The sequence below is a fragment of the Daktulosphaira vitifoliae genome, unplaced genomic scaffold (assembly GCF_025091365.1).
Source record: "Daktulosphaira vitifoliae isolate Bord-2020 unplaced genomic scaffold, ASM2509136v1 Scaffold_3, whole genome shotgun sequence".
In the NCBI taxonomy this organism is placed as follows: Eukaryota; Metazoa; Arthropoda; class Insecta; order Hemiptera; family Phylloxeridae; genus Daktulosphaira; species Daktulosphaira vitifoliae.
The window spans coordinates 24,784,411-24,802,327 of NW_026099574.1; the positions used below are offsets into that span (position 1 = coordinate 24,784,411).

Genomic DNA, 17,917 nt, shown 5'->3' on the forward strand with positions numbered 1-17,917 from the left:
AACAGGTGCACAAAATGAATAGACAATGCCTTGGCCATATGATTATCCAGAGTTGAGTGTACGCATAACTATAACAATTGAACCCGAGTGCTGTACACCGGTTAAGGTCTTGTTGAAGTTATTGATGTGCAGCACCACATGTCAAGTCTTTTATGGACATAAGAAATAGAAAAGCCATAAAAACTCAATGAGTTTAAATAGAAGCGACACACGTCTCATAATTGCTCATTAAAACATTTTTAAATTCTTAAGTATACGAATTAATTTCAAATTTACCGTTAATATTTTATTGTTCATATTTTTCTGAACATGTCTTGGCAGTTTTCAGACTTCATTAAAAATTAGTAAACATTAAGGGAAAAACGTCCATCGTTATTTTTTATGGATTATTGTTCATTTTTTTTTTTTTTTTTGATATTACTCAGTTTTAAGGATACCAGTAAAACGGTAAAAAGAGATATTTATTTCTCTAATATTATGAGTTTAGTCCTATTCATACATTGTGACTATAAATAAAGATTAATTTAATTTTAGGTCGATAATGGTTTGATGCGTATACAGTATGACGATATTAATCATGTATTCGTATCGCACAAAAAATTTCCAATGACTCAACGTGACCCCTTGTGTCGAGAATCTCGATTATGACCCTTGTCGGATCAGTCAAATCATCGATACGCTTAATTTTTTAGGGTAACGTAAGCTCGTGCTAAGTCATCCGAAATGACCTTTTATCACTTTTAATTTTAACTTTTAACTAACAATAACAATGGCTGTTATAAAAGCTGCTATGCAATACGGTCTCTTAAATAATGTTATACTGAAACGTTTTAATCGAGCATTATAAAATAGTTGAATGTCATCCAAGACCGGGATCTCATTACTCATTAAAACACTAGAGATAACTGAGCGCTAGATACTCGACGACCCATACTAAATAATGTTTCGTTTCGACAAAAGTAAAAATACCCATCTGTTCAAGTGTATGTATATTTATGCATATCACATATCAGTAGCTTCAACTTTTAACCCTTTAATTATCGAGTGTTTTGATACAGCTCGACTGGCTTTCCTTCATGACAGCCCGTTACGCATCATTTACTAAGTACAGTATAATATGCTATATAATTACACTGAATTGGATTGGCTAAACGCATTTTTCATTCTCTTAACAATTAAATGATTAATGCGTTAGTGTAAGTATAAGTTTTAAGCGACTTGCATCAGTCAAAGGTCAAACATAATAGTGATGGAACAATAGTGATGTTTATTAATAACTCAGAAGTAAATTAGTCGCAACTGTACAGAAAAATAGTTAAAATCAATCTTGAAATTAATGTACTTGTGAATGTTCTAAAAATCTGAGTGTATACATTTACTTTTTATCAACTAATTTAAATAATAAATAAAGCATACTTACGATAACTGGTATTTCAAGGAAAAAATAAAACATGGTTTTTTTCAATAATAATTAATTTACATCTATATTGCTTGTAATTACAAGCTATACAACTAATATTAATTTACGTTTAGGATTCATCTAAATTAGAGGTTACTAAATTGCATTTTTAATTGAAATAAATTCAAGATTTACACAACGTTTATGTTATGTAATTTGATGTTCAATAAAAACATAGCAATAACATATTTAGCATTGTTATAAAATCAAAATTACATTTGCTGTAACTGAGTTTTACAGTTAACAGAATTATAATGAGTTGACATGGAAAAAAGGCTTTGTTATGGGCCGATAGTATCCAACGGTGTAACTATGATCGATTGGCAGAGATTTACGGAGATGCGGTTAAGGCATTCGCTCTTTTGGACGACAGCTGTAGTCCCACACAGCCAGCCGACTGGGAATGAATTGATGACTTCACATAACCATTGCGGTTCGATAATGGCACTTCAAGACCAATTGTATTTTGGGAGATGTTAATATATTACATTCGAATAAAGATTAAATGAAATGCGTTATGGTAAACGCCATTTATTATCGAGTTAAACTTAGAGAGACGCTTTTCTTTCGGTTAATAATATGTGACTAGACATGGATAGACTTGGCGACTAATGATCATTAACAGTAATGATGATCGTCATACACATTGAATATTTATGGGAAAACAAGCCGGTCCATTTTTGAGTATTACTATTCCAAAAATAAACGCTATAAATTTATATTCGAAACTTAAGGTTAACGGTTTCAGGATTCTACTTCAACACTACTGTAGATAAGTAGCAGACCACCAGTTTCCCACGGGAACAAATAGACTGGTAGCGATGACATTTTTATTATTGCCATTTACTGCCATTGCAGGTTATTCAGAAAATATAACCATCTTTGGGCTATAATACGTCAAATATTACTGGCTTTAAAGTGATCAATTTTAAAGTTTTATTGGACAGCGATGAATTGAAAACAAAAACATCATGGCAATTACGGTAAAATAAACAATCAATGAAAATAATTAATGTTATTTGTACAAGCATTAATACAAATAAAATCAAAAGTGTAACTTAATGGAAGGTGTGCTACTAGTTTTTTCAGGTCAATTATAAACATTTTTAATTACATTCTATTGTTTTGGAAAGCAATACTATTATAAAAAATTATTTAGTTTATTCATATAGATAGGCTACTGAAAAAATTCGATAGTTTTATTTGGTAAAGTATACAAGGTCGGCTGGATTAATTATTTTTTTAACTCTATTAAATAAAAGTAACTGTTATTGACTATAAAATCGAAATTACCTTGCCTATATTTTAGGCATATATGATTTTATTATATTTACTCCAGTCAATAATGATTCTTTATGATTGAGAGCTCAATAACAATTTTAGATCAGAGGCTTATAAAATGTCGAGTAATAAATAACAAATTGTTTGAATATTATACTACAACGGCCTAAATAAGTGTATTTTATGAACATTAGTATTATACTAAGATGGTTATGTTATAGTAGCTATTAATAATTCTATCTACTACTAGGAACGAACATTCTGATACTTTTTTTATTAGGTTGTTCACTCGTTTTGTAGTTATTTTTCAGTGTGCTCATGAGCGGGAGTATATGCCGCAACAAGGTGCGCGTAAGAGACTATATTATTAAAATATATACTTAACATAATGTAGTGGTTCGGATCGTTCAATTCGGTACTTTACCCACCCCCCGGGTGGCATGCCGGTAGGTTACAAATTGGACGATGACATTCCAGGATTTATAAAGGGCAAACTGTGGGAAATCGTTAAATGCTTAACAATCGGCAGATGCAAATATTCAGTTGTGTCGATATCATAAATAATTAACTTGAACGGATATCATGTGTACTATTGCTAAATAAAGCGAACTAATGAAATCATCTAACTGATATACTTATAAACAGAGCCAGACTTAATGCATTTAAAAAATTGTTTAAACTATATATGAGACGCCCAACTCAGTGGAAAATTAAAGTATATCCAGTACGACGGGAAAATCTTTTGATCTAGAGAAAGTGATCTCCTTACGTCCCTCAAAACTAGATTTTTAATTAATGAATATCTATTTATCATTTATGTACTCGGGATGACTAAAATGAATTTCATAAATTCTGAAATTCCTGAGCTCTGCTTATAAACGAGGTAGTTGAAGAAATTATCGATGAATTGGTTAAAACACATTATGTACTAATTATTGAATATAACCATACTGTTAAATATACTGGCAAGTTTTCGTGATGAAAAATTAGCAAAAAAATATAAAAATAGTACTCCTTTCAGTATATTCAAATTGAAATTTCAGAAAATAATATTATTATTGAAAGTCAATAGATGATGCGCGATGGATAAGATCCTTTTGGGAATACTGTATATGTTGGGGATGGCATTTCTAGGGTCGATTTTTTTTTTTCTGGTATCTATTCTACACATAATGTTATGCGCTCACGACACAAATGTTTAAACTGAAAAATAATAATGCGAGATGACCGGCGTAAATTCTATATCCCTTTATGTAAAATATACGACCTACTGCGATAGCTCTGTACAACCACAGAGATGTAGATCGCCATGCGGGAAATTGATTTTTTTAATGACAGCAGTACATTACATCACGACGCATTTTGCTACTGTGTAACGATTATTTCAAATTAAATTGATTTTAGATCACAATAGACACTTAAACACATTAAAATCATAATAAAAAAGATATTATACTATGTAATAATCATCACGACTATGTTTGTCGGTTCTATTGCACGTGGGTTTTATTCATTTTATGCATTTAAGAAGAGCTCATCAGAAATATGTAATAATGTGTGGGAGTTATTTAAGACCGCTGAAAAAAATACCACGAGTACTTGAATTTTTCTAGTAAAATTTACATTCTGCAGATTGCACTTGTTCCTTTTTACCGTCTTGAAAATACTTATTTTTACCAATCACGTACAGTACAGGTAATGAGCCGACGATCGATCCGTTTAGTTACAATAGACTGGTCATACTTGAGAATGACTTAAAATGAGCACTGTAAAGGGTCTATGTGTGTAAACATTTACAGATAGTTGAGCTTTTTGTAAACCGTCCGAATGCAAATGACGGTAAAACTAAAAAGGGAAATGTCCATTGAGCGTACGAAAAATTTTCTACAAAATCGGATTTGAAAAAAAATTGTTCCAGACGTGCACAACCATAAAAACGTTGTTTTCCAACGAAAGAGAACGAAACGTCCTTAGAAAATGTCTAATGAAGTAAAACCGGAAGTTCTGAAACATATATGAATAGGAATGCAGAGCAGTAAATTCTAGTTTTATTTATAATATCTGTTGTGACTGATAAACACAATGTCTAAAGGCAGCAACACGCGTGCCTAACTGAATAAAACAACTCTGCTAGACAGAGAAGAGTATTTTTATGTCGATTACGTTATCGGAATTCTAACTGTGTGAATTCATTTAGTACGTTTACCTGCATATTTATAAAACAGACAGATAAAAAAGCTCGACAATAATATGAAAAATGTGGTGTATAATTAATAACTGTTGAAGCATAAATGTTAATTATTACTTTAGAACAAATAAATTATTGGATCAACAAAATCAAATCAAATACGCCATCAAACTATCTAGTAATTACAACAATCGATTAACAAAAGAAATGTGTTAAAATCTGAAAAGTCTGTTTAAATAGATTTCATGTGTTAATTAAGTTTGCGTAATGCGCAGTGAAAAATATTGTTATTTGATCGGCTTTACTGTTATTATCGTCATATCATAATATTTAGAATATCACAGAAAACGTGAACATTATTTTACTAAGCACACAACGATAAGCGATTGTGACAAAAAGATAAAATGAAATAGGAGAAAAACAGAAGCTCTAAACTTCGAGTTAACGGCCTCGTTCTTACAATTAATTAAAGCTATTACTTTTATAGCGACTTTGGATAAAAATGTTAATGGCCGTAAATCCGATACGCTTTTGGATCATCTGCGCTTAAGGCAAAGTAAAATAATTTAGATAGACTCTTCAAAACTCCCCTTTTTAGAAGGTATCGTAATTGGCCATCCTCGTCGTTTATAGTCCGCTAACATTAGTGCGCTCCCCTCGATTATAAGCTGTTTGTGTCATATGTCCACTTTAATAAAAAAAAAATCAAATATTTTTATCGCTAAAAGCTCGTAAAAACGACATCGCCACCATTCTGTCGTAGATGTTCAATCTATTAGTATTGCCATGACATGTAGCGTTGGGCTAAATCCAACGAAAACACTTCAATTGCCGAAATCGTATTTACCATTCGTATCAACACAACTGTACAACTTGTTCTCCGAGAAATAATTGAAAAATCAAAATCACAATTTTATTCTTGGAATACACAGATCTTGGAAACATATAATTGAATATCGACACAAAAATTAACTAACGCGATAGTATTTCATAGAAAAGAGAAGTCGATGCGAGCAAGTGTACATATTTAAAATAACATCAATTAAGTACACGTCTGAGCACAATAAAATATTGTACTTCTTTAGAAACGCCGTCACACAATGATGATATTAATTTACTCTAATGCGTTCAAAGTTACTGGAAAAGGATATTTTCGCTTTATTCGGGCGCATTTGGGTAGATGTGATTGTTTGCCTTGTTTTTGTACAGCAAATCCCTTTCCGAACAATGATACCTAGAAAGTATCATCGATATGTGCGAGTGTATTATGTTCAACGTTCGATTTCGGAATTAAATTTTAGAGGCAAACATCACGATTCGGAGAAGATACCGAGTCGAAAATAAACGCTTTAATAATGCAAAGTTGAATAGGTAAAATGTAAGACCATGTGGGCTACCGAATGTTATGGTTTACTATTTTCCTAGGCAATAAATCACTGGTCGGTTACAGTTTTTCGGCAGGAAAAAAAACCGACTACCTATCCGCAATGGATTTTCGGAGTTGGTTATGATTAAACCAAACAGGGTAGCCGTGACGAAATCTCAGCTCAATACATCCCTCGCGGATTCGATGCCATTAAATGGAATTTGTTTTACAGAAAACTGGGTATATTTTTCTATTGAAATAGTTCCTATTGATAGAACTCACCACGACGACGTTTAACGGTATTCACGTGACAAGACTGGGTCAAGTGTTCGTCGGGAGGGAGGTAAAAAAAAAAATGAACACTCGCATATACAAAAAAAACAGGGGGTGTAATCGACAACATAATGCTACTCGATAGAATAGGGTGTCTATTTTTGTATAAAATAATAACTTCTCTGGAAATATGGTAATAAATTCAGCTGGAGTAAAATATTTTGACGTTGGAGATGGAAAATCGATCAACTCTGGTTATTAATGAAGGAGCATCCCATTCGCCCACGTCAAAGAAAAGTTCATATTTTCATGTAATTAGCACGAAAATAATTTTCTCAACGATACATCAATAAAATCTAAAATACGAAAGTAACGAGTCGAGATTTGTCAAGATCAATCAAATAGCGTAATAGAAATAAAAATGTATTCAAGTGGTCAAAATTAATTATTGAATTATCGTTAATAGAATAAATCAGGGTTACGTTATATAACCCAAAAAGTCTTACCGACGAGCAGAGTCAACTGCAACGCCAACAAAATCGATCCCATTTCTTTACTTTTTTCCTCGAATCTTCTTTGCTTTAGACTAGTAATTTTGCGGGGCTTCACGAAAAACAACCAAAATATTCTGGCGGCTAATTTGTTATTTTGTACGAAATTACTACGCCGGTTTACACTGCGGCCTATCGTGGCGCCCGGTCGAACCGAAAGCGACCAACAGTGTCATATCGTTATTAAAAAAAAAACCTGACTAACGAAAATCGATATTTCTCTTCAATCAACACTTATCGGCGTCGTCACACGTGAACCCGCAAACACAATCGACACAATAAATTATTTTACCGAGCTAGTAAAAAGATAGCTGTTGTCCCGATCAAGACGAACGCGGTACTCAACGGCACCGGGGCGCAATACACACTGCCGCGCGCGTTGCAGAGCGGTCGGCGGCCGTTGGTGTGCGTGCGTGCGTGTAGTGTATAGAGTTGGACCCGCCGCCTCAGCTCCCTTCGAAATCAAGTATTGACCCAAGAGAGTGCGTATAAATGTATATACACACGAGCGTACACATAGCTATGCTGCCGGCGCTATTATTTTTTGTTCGCTTTTCTTCTCTAGTATCTCCGTTCTTCGACTTGTTGTACACGTATATATAAATATATTTTCATCTCGATACTCGTCACTTTCAAACGCACGCGGGTTACCTTTGATCTTCGGCTAATGTTACACATAAGCGTTTGGGGGTAACGCGCACTTACCTGAGAGTCGAGTAAACGCCGTTCTGATTAGGCACACACGCGGACGGCACGTTTTGTCTGGGGACAGAACAATTCGCCAACCAAATCGAACACGTTGGTCACTTGTAACGCCTTTCTTTGGAAGTGTTCTGTGCAAACTTCACTGTGACCGCCATTGTTGTCATCAATGGCATAACGAGTATATCGTCGTTTTTTAACAGCTACAGACTAACGGGTACACGATTCCGAACAAAACGAAACAATGCGCTTATTCGACAACTGAAAAGTCGACGGTCAATTGCATTCCGTGTAATATTCTTTACAAGGATAATTTAAAGAGCAATTAATCGCTCTGTTAGGTTCGTCGAGAAACGACAGCGAGAATATAATAAATCTGCATTTTCCTTATATTACACGTTTCAAACTTTCCGATACAAATATTGTCAAACGATAACGACATGCGACACATAGCAAATATGTACATAATAAACATCGACGGTGCATTATCAACACATAGCGTTTCTTTGCCGGAACGACGGCTGTCGCGCAAAAGTTTAATATCACCCGAATGTTTGTGATTTTCAGGAATAAAATAGAAAAATCTACAAACGCCCTAAAGTTTTTCCTCTTGCCGTCGTACCCACGACAAAATCACCCGGTTACTTAATCGATCATATGCACATATGTCGACTGTTACTTACAAAGGATCCTGTTTTGAATAGTTATCGTTACCATTACCTCTTAATTAAAAAACTAACGGTGTTATTGACATTGACATTTAATGTGTTTGTAAAAAATATTTTTTAAACGCTGCAAAAATAAAAACCGGAAAACATTGTTTTTAAAGAATTCTTTTGTCCCTTACAAATAACAACAGTACGGAAATAGAAAAGTAATATCGAACTCCCTTGATCACTTTTAGCATTGATTAATTTTGGTATTTTGTACATTTAACGTTATTCTGTAAATTTGTTTAAAAATATTATTATTATATTAATTTTATGATTATAATTAATATTATACAAATGCGAGAAGGAACTACACTTTGATCATCAAACATTATTGCTAAATATTAGAAAAGAAAACATTTTGTAAAAATAATGGTTTCATATATTTACACGTCAAAAATCATGCTCGTCTATTTATTGAAAAGTTCAATTTCCTTTAAAAATGATTACATTTGTTGGTAAGTACTTATATTTATTTTCTCCGTTTCTTTTTTTCCGTTACCGCGATGACTTTACTGTTGTCCAGTATGACTATTAACATTGATATTTGTATAGTTGACACTATGCGTAGGTGGATTTACAAATCCAATACAAATATTGGTCACTGTGTTTGTTATACAGCCCTTTCCTGAAAGACTTCTCATTGTTGATAGAACACAAGTCATAAAAATCGATTAGACTTATAAAAGTTATGAAATAGACTGTAAAACCTTGACATGAAATAAAAATAATACAAATTTCAGCAGTATATATATATATATACATAAAGGATACACTAATACTATGGGTTAATTATTTACTATAGACTTAAAAACAAAGAATCACAAAAAAAAAACCTTTAAAACATTAAAACTTTTTTAAAATTATAAGTAATGTATAAATTAATGTCAACGAAAAAAGAACCAATGAACCTTTTACTTTAAAAATAACTTGAATATATGATATTAAACTATTATTTCTTTCAATTTGTGTCAATAAATACGACTCGCTGATGAAAAAAATAAAATTTAACTACTGTCTATAAGTTATATTATATTCAATTAATAATATTAAGCATAAATATTTTTACATAAAGTTAGAGAAAAGAAAAAGTCACATGTATGGTGATAAATTATCTAATGTTATGCAACATAATTTCATATATTTATATAATATACATAAAATTATACATGAATTTCGAATGGAAAATACATAAGAATATATAGATATAAATTATATCAAGTAATAAAAGAAAAAAGGTTTTAAGATGGCAATAAATGGTAAAAGTTAAAATTAAATTGTAAATAAAAGCAGTTTAATATACTGCAGAAGTCAATTATACTGTTATCTATAAATAGAATATTTAAAATAAGTCACATGATAAGTATGGTCAGATGGGAATTCAAACAATTCGTTTCCAAAATAATTATTTGTATAATAAAAATGTATTATTTGGCATTACTATATTTAATGGGAAAACCAGACGTTATTTTTTTAATTTTATAAATTTTTTTAAGAATAGTTACGTTAAATAAATTTAATAACTAAAAAAAATATCAAACGTCTATTACTCAGGAATCGCTACAATTTTGGGGAGGTTGCAACTCCCTTTTTTCTTCTATTGGTTGCGTCATTGCTAATAATAAGGCTTAAATATATAGTCAGTGTGATACCTGTATTTCAATTTAAAAACACCATAATTTTATTAAAACATTTATTTTTATTGTCTTAAGATACATTTTAAATTTAGCAAAAACACAATAAAAATTATTTGTATCTCTGAATATTAATCAATCCTGCTTTTTCAAAATTACCGTGCACAATTATTTAATTATAATAATAAAATTATAGTAAACGTTCTTAAATAATACAAAGACATAAAAATAAATTATAACTTCAGTAAAATGTTATTTGTTTTATATATTTTTAGTTAGTTTATTCAATTTTTTAATAAGAAAAAAAAGATTTAAAAAAATTAAGAATAATAGTTGTAAACAAAGAAAAGAAATGTTTATAAATTCTTCTTATATTTTTATTATTTTCTGTGTAGCATGGCATAGTCTTCCTTCAGAAACATTTTACATTCCATTTCATAGCATAACAAACATTACACAAATCCCAATTCTTAATTTTACCATTAACAAATCTCAAGTTTTTGAAATGGTAGATTGTATGTTGCTGTACTATAGAATGTTAGTAATTAAGGAAAATATCCAAGTTGTAAAAATAGCGAAAACCTTTAGTTGGTATGTATATCACAGTAACAATTTAATCAAATCAATTTAGATACAAAATATATATTGATGTATTGACGCAACTAGGAGAGTGATAGGACAACTTTGGCATTCCCAAATAAATAACTTATTTCTTGGTTTGGTGTACAAGTATTAAAATAATTGATATTCTATTTTTTTTTTTTTAATTTCATTATTAACAAAATTTTAGAATAATTCAGAAAAATAACTTGCATTTTGTCGGATAATCATAGACATCTAAATCTATTTATATACGTTAGTGGATAACGATAATAATTGCATTGCATTGTAATAATGATTGTAGTGTTCGTTTTCATTGAGTTTACTTATGTTAAAACCCTCACCGGTCTGTAAATCATATCTGTTTTTAGGACCCCCAGAAAAGCTGATCTAGTTGCAATTATGTACAGATAATAAATTGTTTATCATTTTATCAACCATAGCTAAGAGTATAAAATAAATTTAAGTATAGAAAACTGTTCGAATTTCGGTATTGCAAGTGTTCTATTAATTAGATATGACATTGCCCGCACACCTACAAAATCATTTGGCCAAAACTTATAATATATTGTTTCACGAAAAATAATATGATAACCAAACTATTTTTTTTACTTGCTCTGACCCAATGAGCTGGTTAATGTGTTTTTGGCTCTGTTAATTTGCCAACAAATAATTAAGGAGCTACACTTTAAAATCGACAGTAAAGAGAACAAATAAAAATTGCGAATAATTTTGTATTATTTAAAAATGAGATAATATTGTGTTAACTTTTTAGTCATTAGATTAAAACAGTCATGTTCTCAGCAATTTTTTTTTACAACAGTAATTGTTGTATTTTTCGTAGTGTTACTTGATTTCGACAAATAATGTAACTTGATGATGTCGTATTGTAAAAAGGAATACTGTTTCTTAAAAAAAAAACGGCTTTTCCATAATTGGACTTTGAGATACTTATTATTTATTTTTATGAACCAGTGAAATTCATTTTACCTCATGCAACAGTAGAAAATTATTGCTTTACTTCATATACATTCATACATATAAAACTTAAAAATTCTGATAAAATAAAATAATTTAATTAAAACACACCGTAGTTTATGCAACAATTTCATTTTTTAATTTTAATTTTCATAGCTCAGTAAGGTTAAGTTTTAGTTATCGTACTTGGGAACGCGCCATAGATAATGAAGTTAGATTCTGTAGTGCTAAGCCATGTAGATTTTCTCTTTCTCTATAACATAAACTTTTTAAAGAGGACATTAAAAAAATGAACAGAATAAAAAAATACTTAAACAAATTTAAAATTTTTTATTGGTATTTGATTGATAAAAAGTTTATAAATCGTGCCTACATTGTAATTTGAATTAAAAAAAAAATAAACGTTAAATACCAAACACTATTATTGTTTTAGGATTCATACAAAATTAAGAGAAAGCCTGAACAGAATAATTTTTAAAAATAAATTCTTATCCAAATATTTTTTATTTAGTTATTACTTTTTTAGTTAACTTGGAACATGTAATTCATTTTTTCTTTTAATTATTGTTAAATACAAATAAATAATGCATTCATATTTTCTCATAATTTATAAAACAATAAACAGGNTGGAATAAAACACCAATTTTTTTAAAATTAAACACTATCTAAAGATTTGCATCGAAGCGTTTATTTTTGATAGTGATTTTAATCACTGTCAGATATCATTATACTTGATCCAACTATACCACGTCACAACTGTGCCGCGACCCCCCTGTGCTGGGTTTTTTTTTATAATAATTTAACCAAGCTATTGTAATACCAAGCATTGATAGCTTTAATAAAAAAAAGACTTTACCACCCTTTTAGTTGAATTTTGAAATAGTATACTCATCATCAAAATAACAAATTATTTTTTTAATAATTATGATAAACATTTTTAAGAGCTCTACATTTTATGAATAATTCGTCTTCTTTACGACTTCATAAGTTAAAATATACAAACGTGATGACATTATGCCCTCTAAATGTTTTCATATTAAAATTGTAATTATAATTAATTTGTTTAAATAATAATAATTTACATTATTCTGTTGACATTTCTACTTATTATTGTTTTAATGAATATATTCATGGAAAAATAATCCCAACATGATCATATATTAAACATTTTGAAAGAATCCTTTGTACATTAGTTTTTAACCACATTAATATACGTTTTTGTTATTGTATTATGTTGTCATCTCGAATACGCATGTCAATAAGTAAATTGAAAATAAATTCTTTTATTTAATTTTTTTTCACTCATAAAAAAAAATTATGATAAAATCAACTTACTTTTACTCTCATGTTATGGAATAACTTAAATTATTAGTAAAAGTTCAATCGTTGTATGTGTTCTTTTTGTGGTATACACATCAAACTTGTAATTTAGCACAATTACTTATCGTAAAAAAATTACACAAATTATTAATTTTTTTAATAAAAAATAAATAAACAGTTTTAATAAAAAATAATACTTAAAATGTAATTTTACGTATCTATACCCAAAGAAAAACCTCAATCAATTTTGATAGAGAAATTTTATCAAGGGTTTATGATAATGTTTTATTAATACGAACAAAATAATTATTCTTATGAATAATTATTGTTCAAGGCAAGAAAAAAAATTATCATATTGATAAATATATCATAGATTCAATAGTAATGATATATTTTCAAATTGAACAATGAATTTATTATATAGATCGAGGTTTTTCTCTGGGTGTATGGTAATGAAACAACTACAATATTTTTTATTTATTTGTTTATTTATCATATAAAATAGCTAATAGAAGACGTTTTTTTGGTCAACTATTTTTGTGTAATATTAAAATTAAATAATTTATGATAAAAATATATTTAGTTGAATTTCAAATAGCAATTTTTTATTTGAAATGGAAAACGAACTAACAGATAAATTGATATGTAAAATCGAAGAACGTTGGTTGATAAGGAAACCTGCACAGAAGATATCGTCGTCTGAAGATATATGTATTGAGCAATCGAAAGGCGATAACTCGTATTTTGATGAGTTTTTTTGGCTCAATGATCCAAATATTGGTCATGAAATAAACATTTTTAGTGGTTCGTGTATATTAGATCACTTTTCAATCGAAATAATATTCTGTTCACTTATGAGTTTTACGTCTATATTTTTTATAAATGCGAATATAACATTTACTATTTTCTTTAATCTTTATTAGAACATTTCGAAGAAGAGGATCCATTAGTAAAAGAAGACGAAGATTTTAATTAGATCATTAAATAATAAATAAATTAGTTAATTATACACATTGTTATTTGAAAAAATGAAGTTAACACCCTTATAAGGTATAAGGGATAAACATAAATAATAACTCATGATTGATAAACCAAGAAAAAACATGTATCTAAAAGAAACAAAAAAATATTCCTACAATTATTTTGATTTTTCAATTTATAAACTGGTTTATGATAAATAAATCACCCCGCACTGGATCTATTAAAAAATATCTCACTTTAGCAACTATTGATTTTGAAGACGAACAAAAGCCAATAAGGTGTCCGGAACTTATTTATTAATTTTGCAACTAAATTCGATATTAATAAAAAATTTCGACGGTTCATGGAAGTAACAATCAAAATAGAACAATTGTTATGGATGACAATATTGTTCTAATAAGTGATGACGCTATTTGACGTGGGTTACTGTTGGTAACATTGTGTTATTTGACGAAGAAACTAAATTGTTGGAAAAATAGTTTAACATTCACTATGAGTTTCAGTTAATTTATAATTTCATTGAAATTCCCTTAAGCTATAAAATCATTTTGTCGTTCTTGTTTGAACTGCAAAATCAATTTATTCCTAAATAAAATTAATATACATTTAAATTTAAATTATACACCTTTTTAAAGTATCGATTAAACATATTTTGCAACGCATGATTAATTTTTTATAGATCATTTAACATATAGAATGAATATTGTACATATTATCGTTAATCTTAGATGGTTTAATGATATGGAAGTGTAATTTTCATAGTATATGTTTAAACATATTTATCTTACAAGCAATTATGAATCGTCACATTGCGTACACTTTTTGATATGATATCTTCGAGGGAAACTAATTTCACTGGTCGTCAGTGAATGTTAGTAAATACATTGGTATACAACTTTCAAAGGATAGAATTGCAGAAAAATATAAATTGTATTTACTCAAGACAAATATATAGGAAACCTTTGTCAAAAAGTTTACCTTTCTACCATTTGCATGACATTTTTTAGGTCGTTTAAATTATTTATCTTCGAAATACGAGTTTTCAAGTTTATTTTTTGTTTGCCGAACATCGGATATGTTTTAGTAAAAAATGACAATAATCAATTTCAAAGACATATTACTTATCTTATTAAGTCTATGGCCATTTGTTTCAAAAATAACTACAGCCCTTTCTTGTTTTAATTATTTTAATTCTTTTAAGTATATTGAGCTTTATTATTTATTTTTTTTTTAAATAAATAAATCTATTTACCATGTGTGAACATGAACAGATTTTATACAGGTTTCTCTTCAAGCTGTTATGTAATAAACTTTTCTGTGTAAAGTTCTATTGTAAAGGAAAATAATAAAACAAAATTTGTTTTAGAACTGGTACGATTTGTTGGTGCGCAGTAGTTTGGGTCAAGACAAGTTTTCTCTTGGGGATCGATCTAAGAAATTGTATCTTGTAAGTGATGACGAGCATTTGAAATAGTTCAATAAGAACTCGCACCACCCTAACAAATAAGAAAAAAACTATCTCAGAATAGATTGATTTTCTGACAAACCAAAAAGATATTATAATTTTTGTCATAAAAATAAGGTACTTTCAATTTATAAGAAATTTCTCATGCATTCGGAAACTTGTTTAATGTTTAATTGATAACAATTAGTAGTAGAAAAATAAGCATCAACCTAATAATAATAATCTAGTTTTAATGTAATATCAATTATTTTTCGTGAAGTATGTATCTTCAACCAATTTAACTTGAGATCACACTTATAAGGAAAATGTTTTTTTTTATATTAAGAGAAATTATTTTTAGTATTTTGAAATACAAATTCGAAGAAATGTTCATAAGATATAATAAAAAAATATCGATTGTTTGCTTCAAATTCGTTTTTCAGCGATTTATACACCATTGAGAATTCAGGATAATAATAAAATTTAAAAAACTAATTACTTTTTTAATCTTTCTGCAATTCTTAAGAATTCAAAAAATCAGATAAAAATACGATTCAAACAGTTTTTGATACTTATTTATTTTTTTATTGATACGGCTTTAAATTTCTACAGTCATTAGCCATAGGTTGTTTATCTTAAATAATTTTAGGATAATTTAAATTTATTGGTAGCAGACGTCATTTTTTAAAAATATTTTTTATATACATTAAATTATGTTTAAAATCGTTTTATTTGTTTAATTTGTTATTAAATTGTACGCTGAATTTACAATATTTACCATGAATGAACAGATTAAATATTTATATATTTAAGAGATTAGTGAAAACAAGAATTTTCTGTGAAACAAATCTCATTAGATTAATTCGTTTTGTAATTAAAGTAATTATTTTACTTTAATATAATCTAATTTGAAATTGATTAACTATTTATTTGTCGTTTTTTTAGCTTTGATGTGAAGCTGAGAAGGCGTTAATTTTTTTAAATTAATTAATAATATATTAACGTGTTAATTAATTTAAAATATTTTAGTTTTACTTTAAAAATATTCATCGGTCAATGCGTGACTAAGTTAATAAATTAATACAAACATTTTGAAGAGATTTCTAACCCTAAATATTTTTTAGATTTTATTTTTATCATTCTTAATATTAATATGCGACCATTTTTGTCTTTTTTTTTATAAATTTAAAATCCCCATAATCTCATTATTTTTCCATATTCAGCAAAATTATTTTTATTTTCCTAATATTTTAATATTAATAAAAAATGAAACATTAAAGAATTAACATGGGTTGACAGGGAACTCTCCCTTTTTATTATTTTAGGTCTATCTGACTAAAACTTTATTTTAAGTTCAACTACCCTTATAAAGTACAAGGCCTAATATAATACAATTTTTGAAACTATAGGATTAACTTTTTAATGTTATTTAAGAAACTCATAACACCAATCAAGTTTTTTAGTCCCGTAAATTCTACAGTAATTATAGTAATTTTACTAGAATTATTTTAATATACAATTTATGTGAATAAATATGTTTTCATAAATATTTTTAAAATTTTCAAGTTATCATACTGAAAATGGAAACTATACAAAACACATGGAACAGGAACGCTTTATAACCAACGGACATTTTTTTAATTTAGTAAAGAGAATGTGTGACCATAACATGAGTAATGCTCAAAATTACATTTAGGGATGTAGTGAAGGGAGGACCGCGACTGTTGCAAGTTTGACCGAATGAGAATGATTTGAGTCATCATAAACATCGTTGAGAAGGGGATAATTGGAATGTGTCGTATGGTGTATTTTATCATTTTCATTCATTATAGAACATCAAGGGGTGAATAATGTGTTTGTCATATCATTTATATATAAAATAACAAACATTTTTTACAGAGATAACATGCAATGTATATTTTGTAAAATTGTTGCATTTTTCTTACAAAATGAAAAATCTCAACAAAATTGAGAGTTATTCAAAAAAAGGTAGCACGGTGTGAACGTGGCATACTTGGGACTAGGATAGATGATATCTGACAGTGGTTAAAATCACTATCATAAGAAACGCTTCAATGCAAATCTATAGATAGTGTTTAATTTTAAAAAATTGGTGGATTATTCAAAAGCAAAATTCTAACACAAAAAGAATTTAAAAAAAATTGCAAATAAATCATTGCCACAGACAATGATTTTTAATGAATCGGCAAACGTTCGTCGCATTCGTTTTTTGATAAAATTGGCAATTTAAGCTGATTCAAATGTTAAAATTAATTTTTTTGACTCAACAGAAAAAAAAATTGAAATAAGTTTAACTTTATATTCTATATCAATTAATTTTATATAATATTCATGAAAATCAGTGTACCCCATTATAAGGTATATTAAAATACAATATCAAGAATTTTAACACAAAAATAGCATAATTTT

At 28.6% G+C, this 17,917-nt stretch overlaps 1 protein-coding gene across 1 annotated transcript in view; it reads right to left on the reverse strand.

Annotated features, from left to right (window-relative positions):
* The window catches only part of LOC126900185 (transmembrane protein 132E), a 35,590-nt gene extending 28,110 nt beyond the window's left edge, over window positions 1-7,480 (reverse strand). The window contains exon 1 of the mRNA XM_050675692.1: window positions 7,074-7,480. Within this exon, the coding sequence (XP_050531649.1) occupies window positions 7,074-7,116 (43 nt within the window). The 5' untranslated portion in view covers window positions 7,117-7,480. The remainder of the gene's footprint in view (window positions 1-7,073) is intronic.
* Between the last annotated feature and the right edge of the window lie 10,437 nt (window positions 7,481-17,917).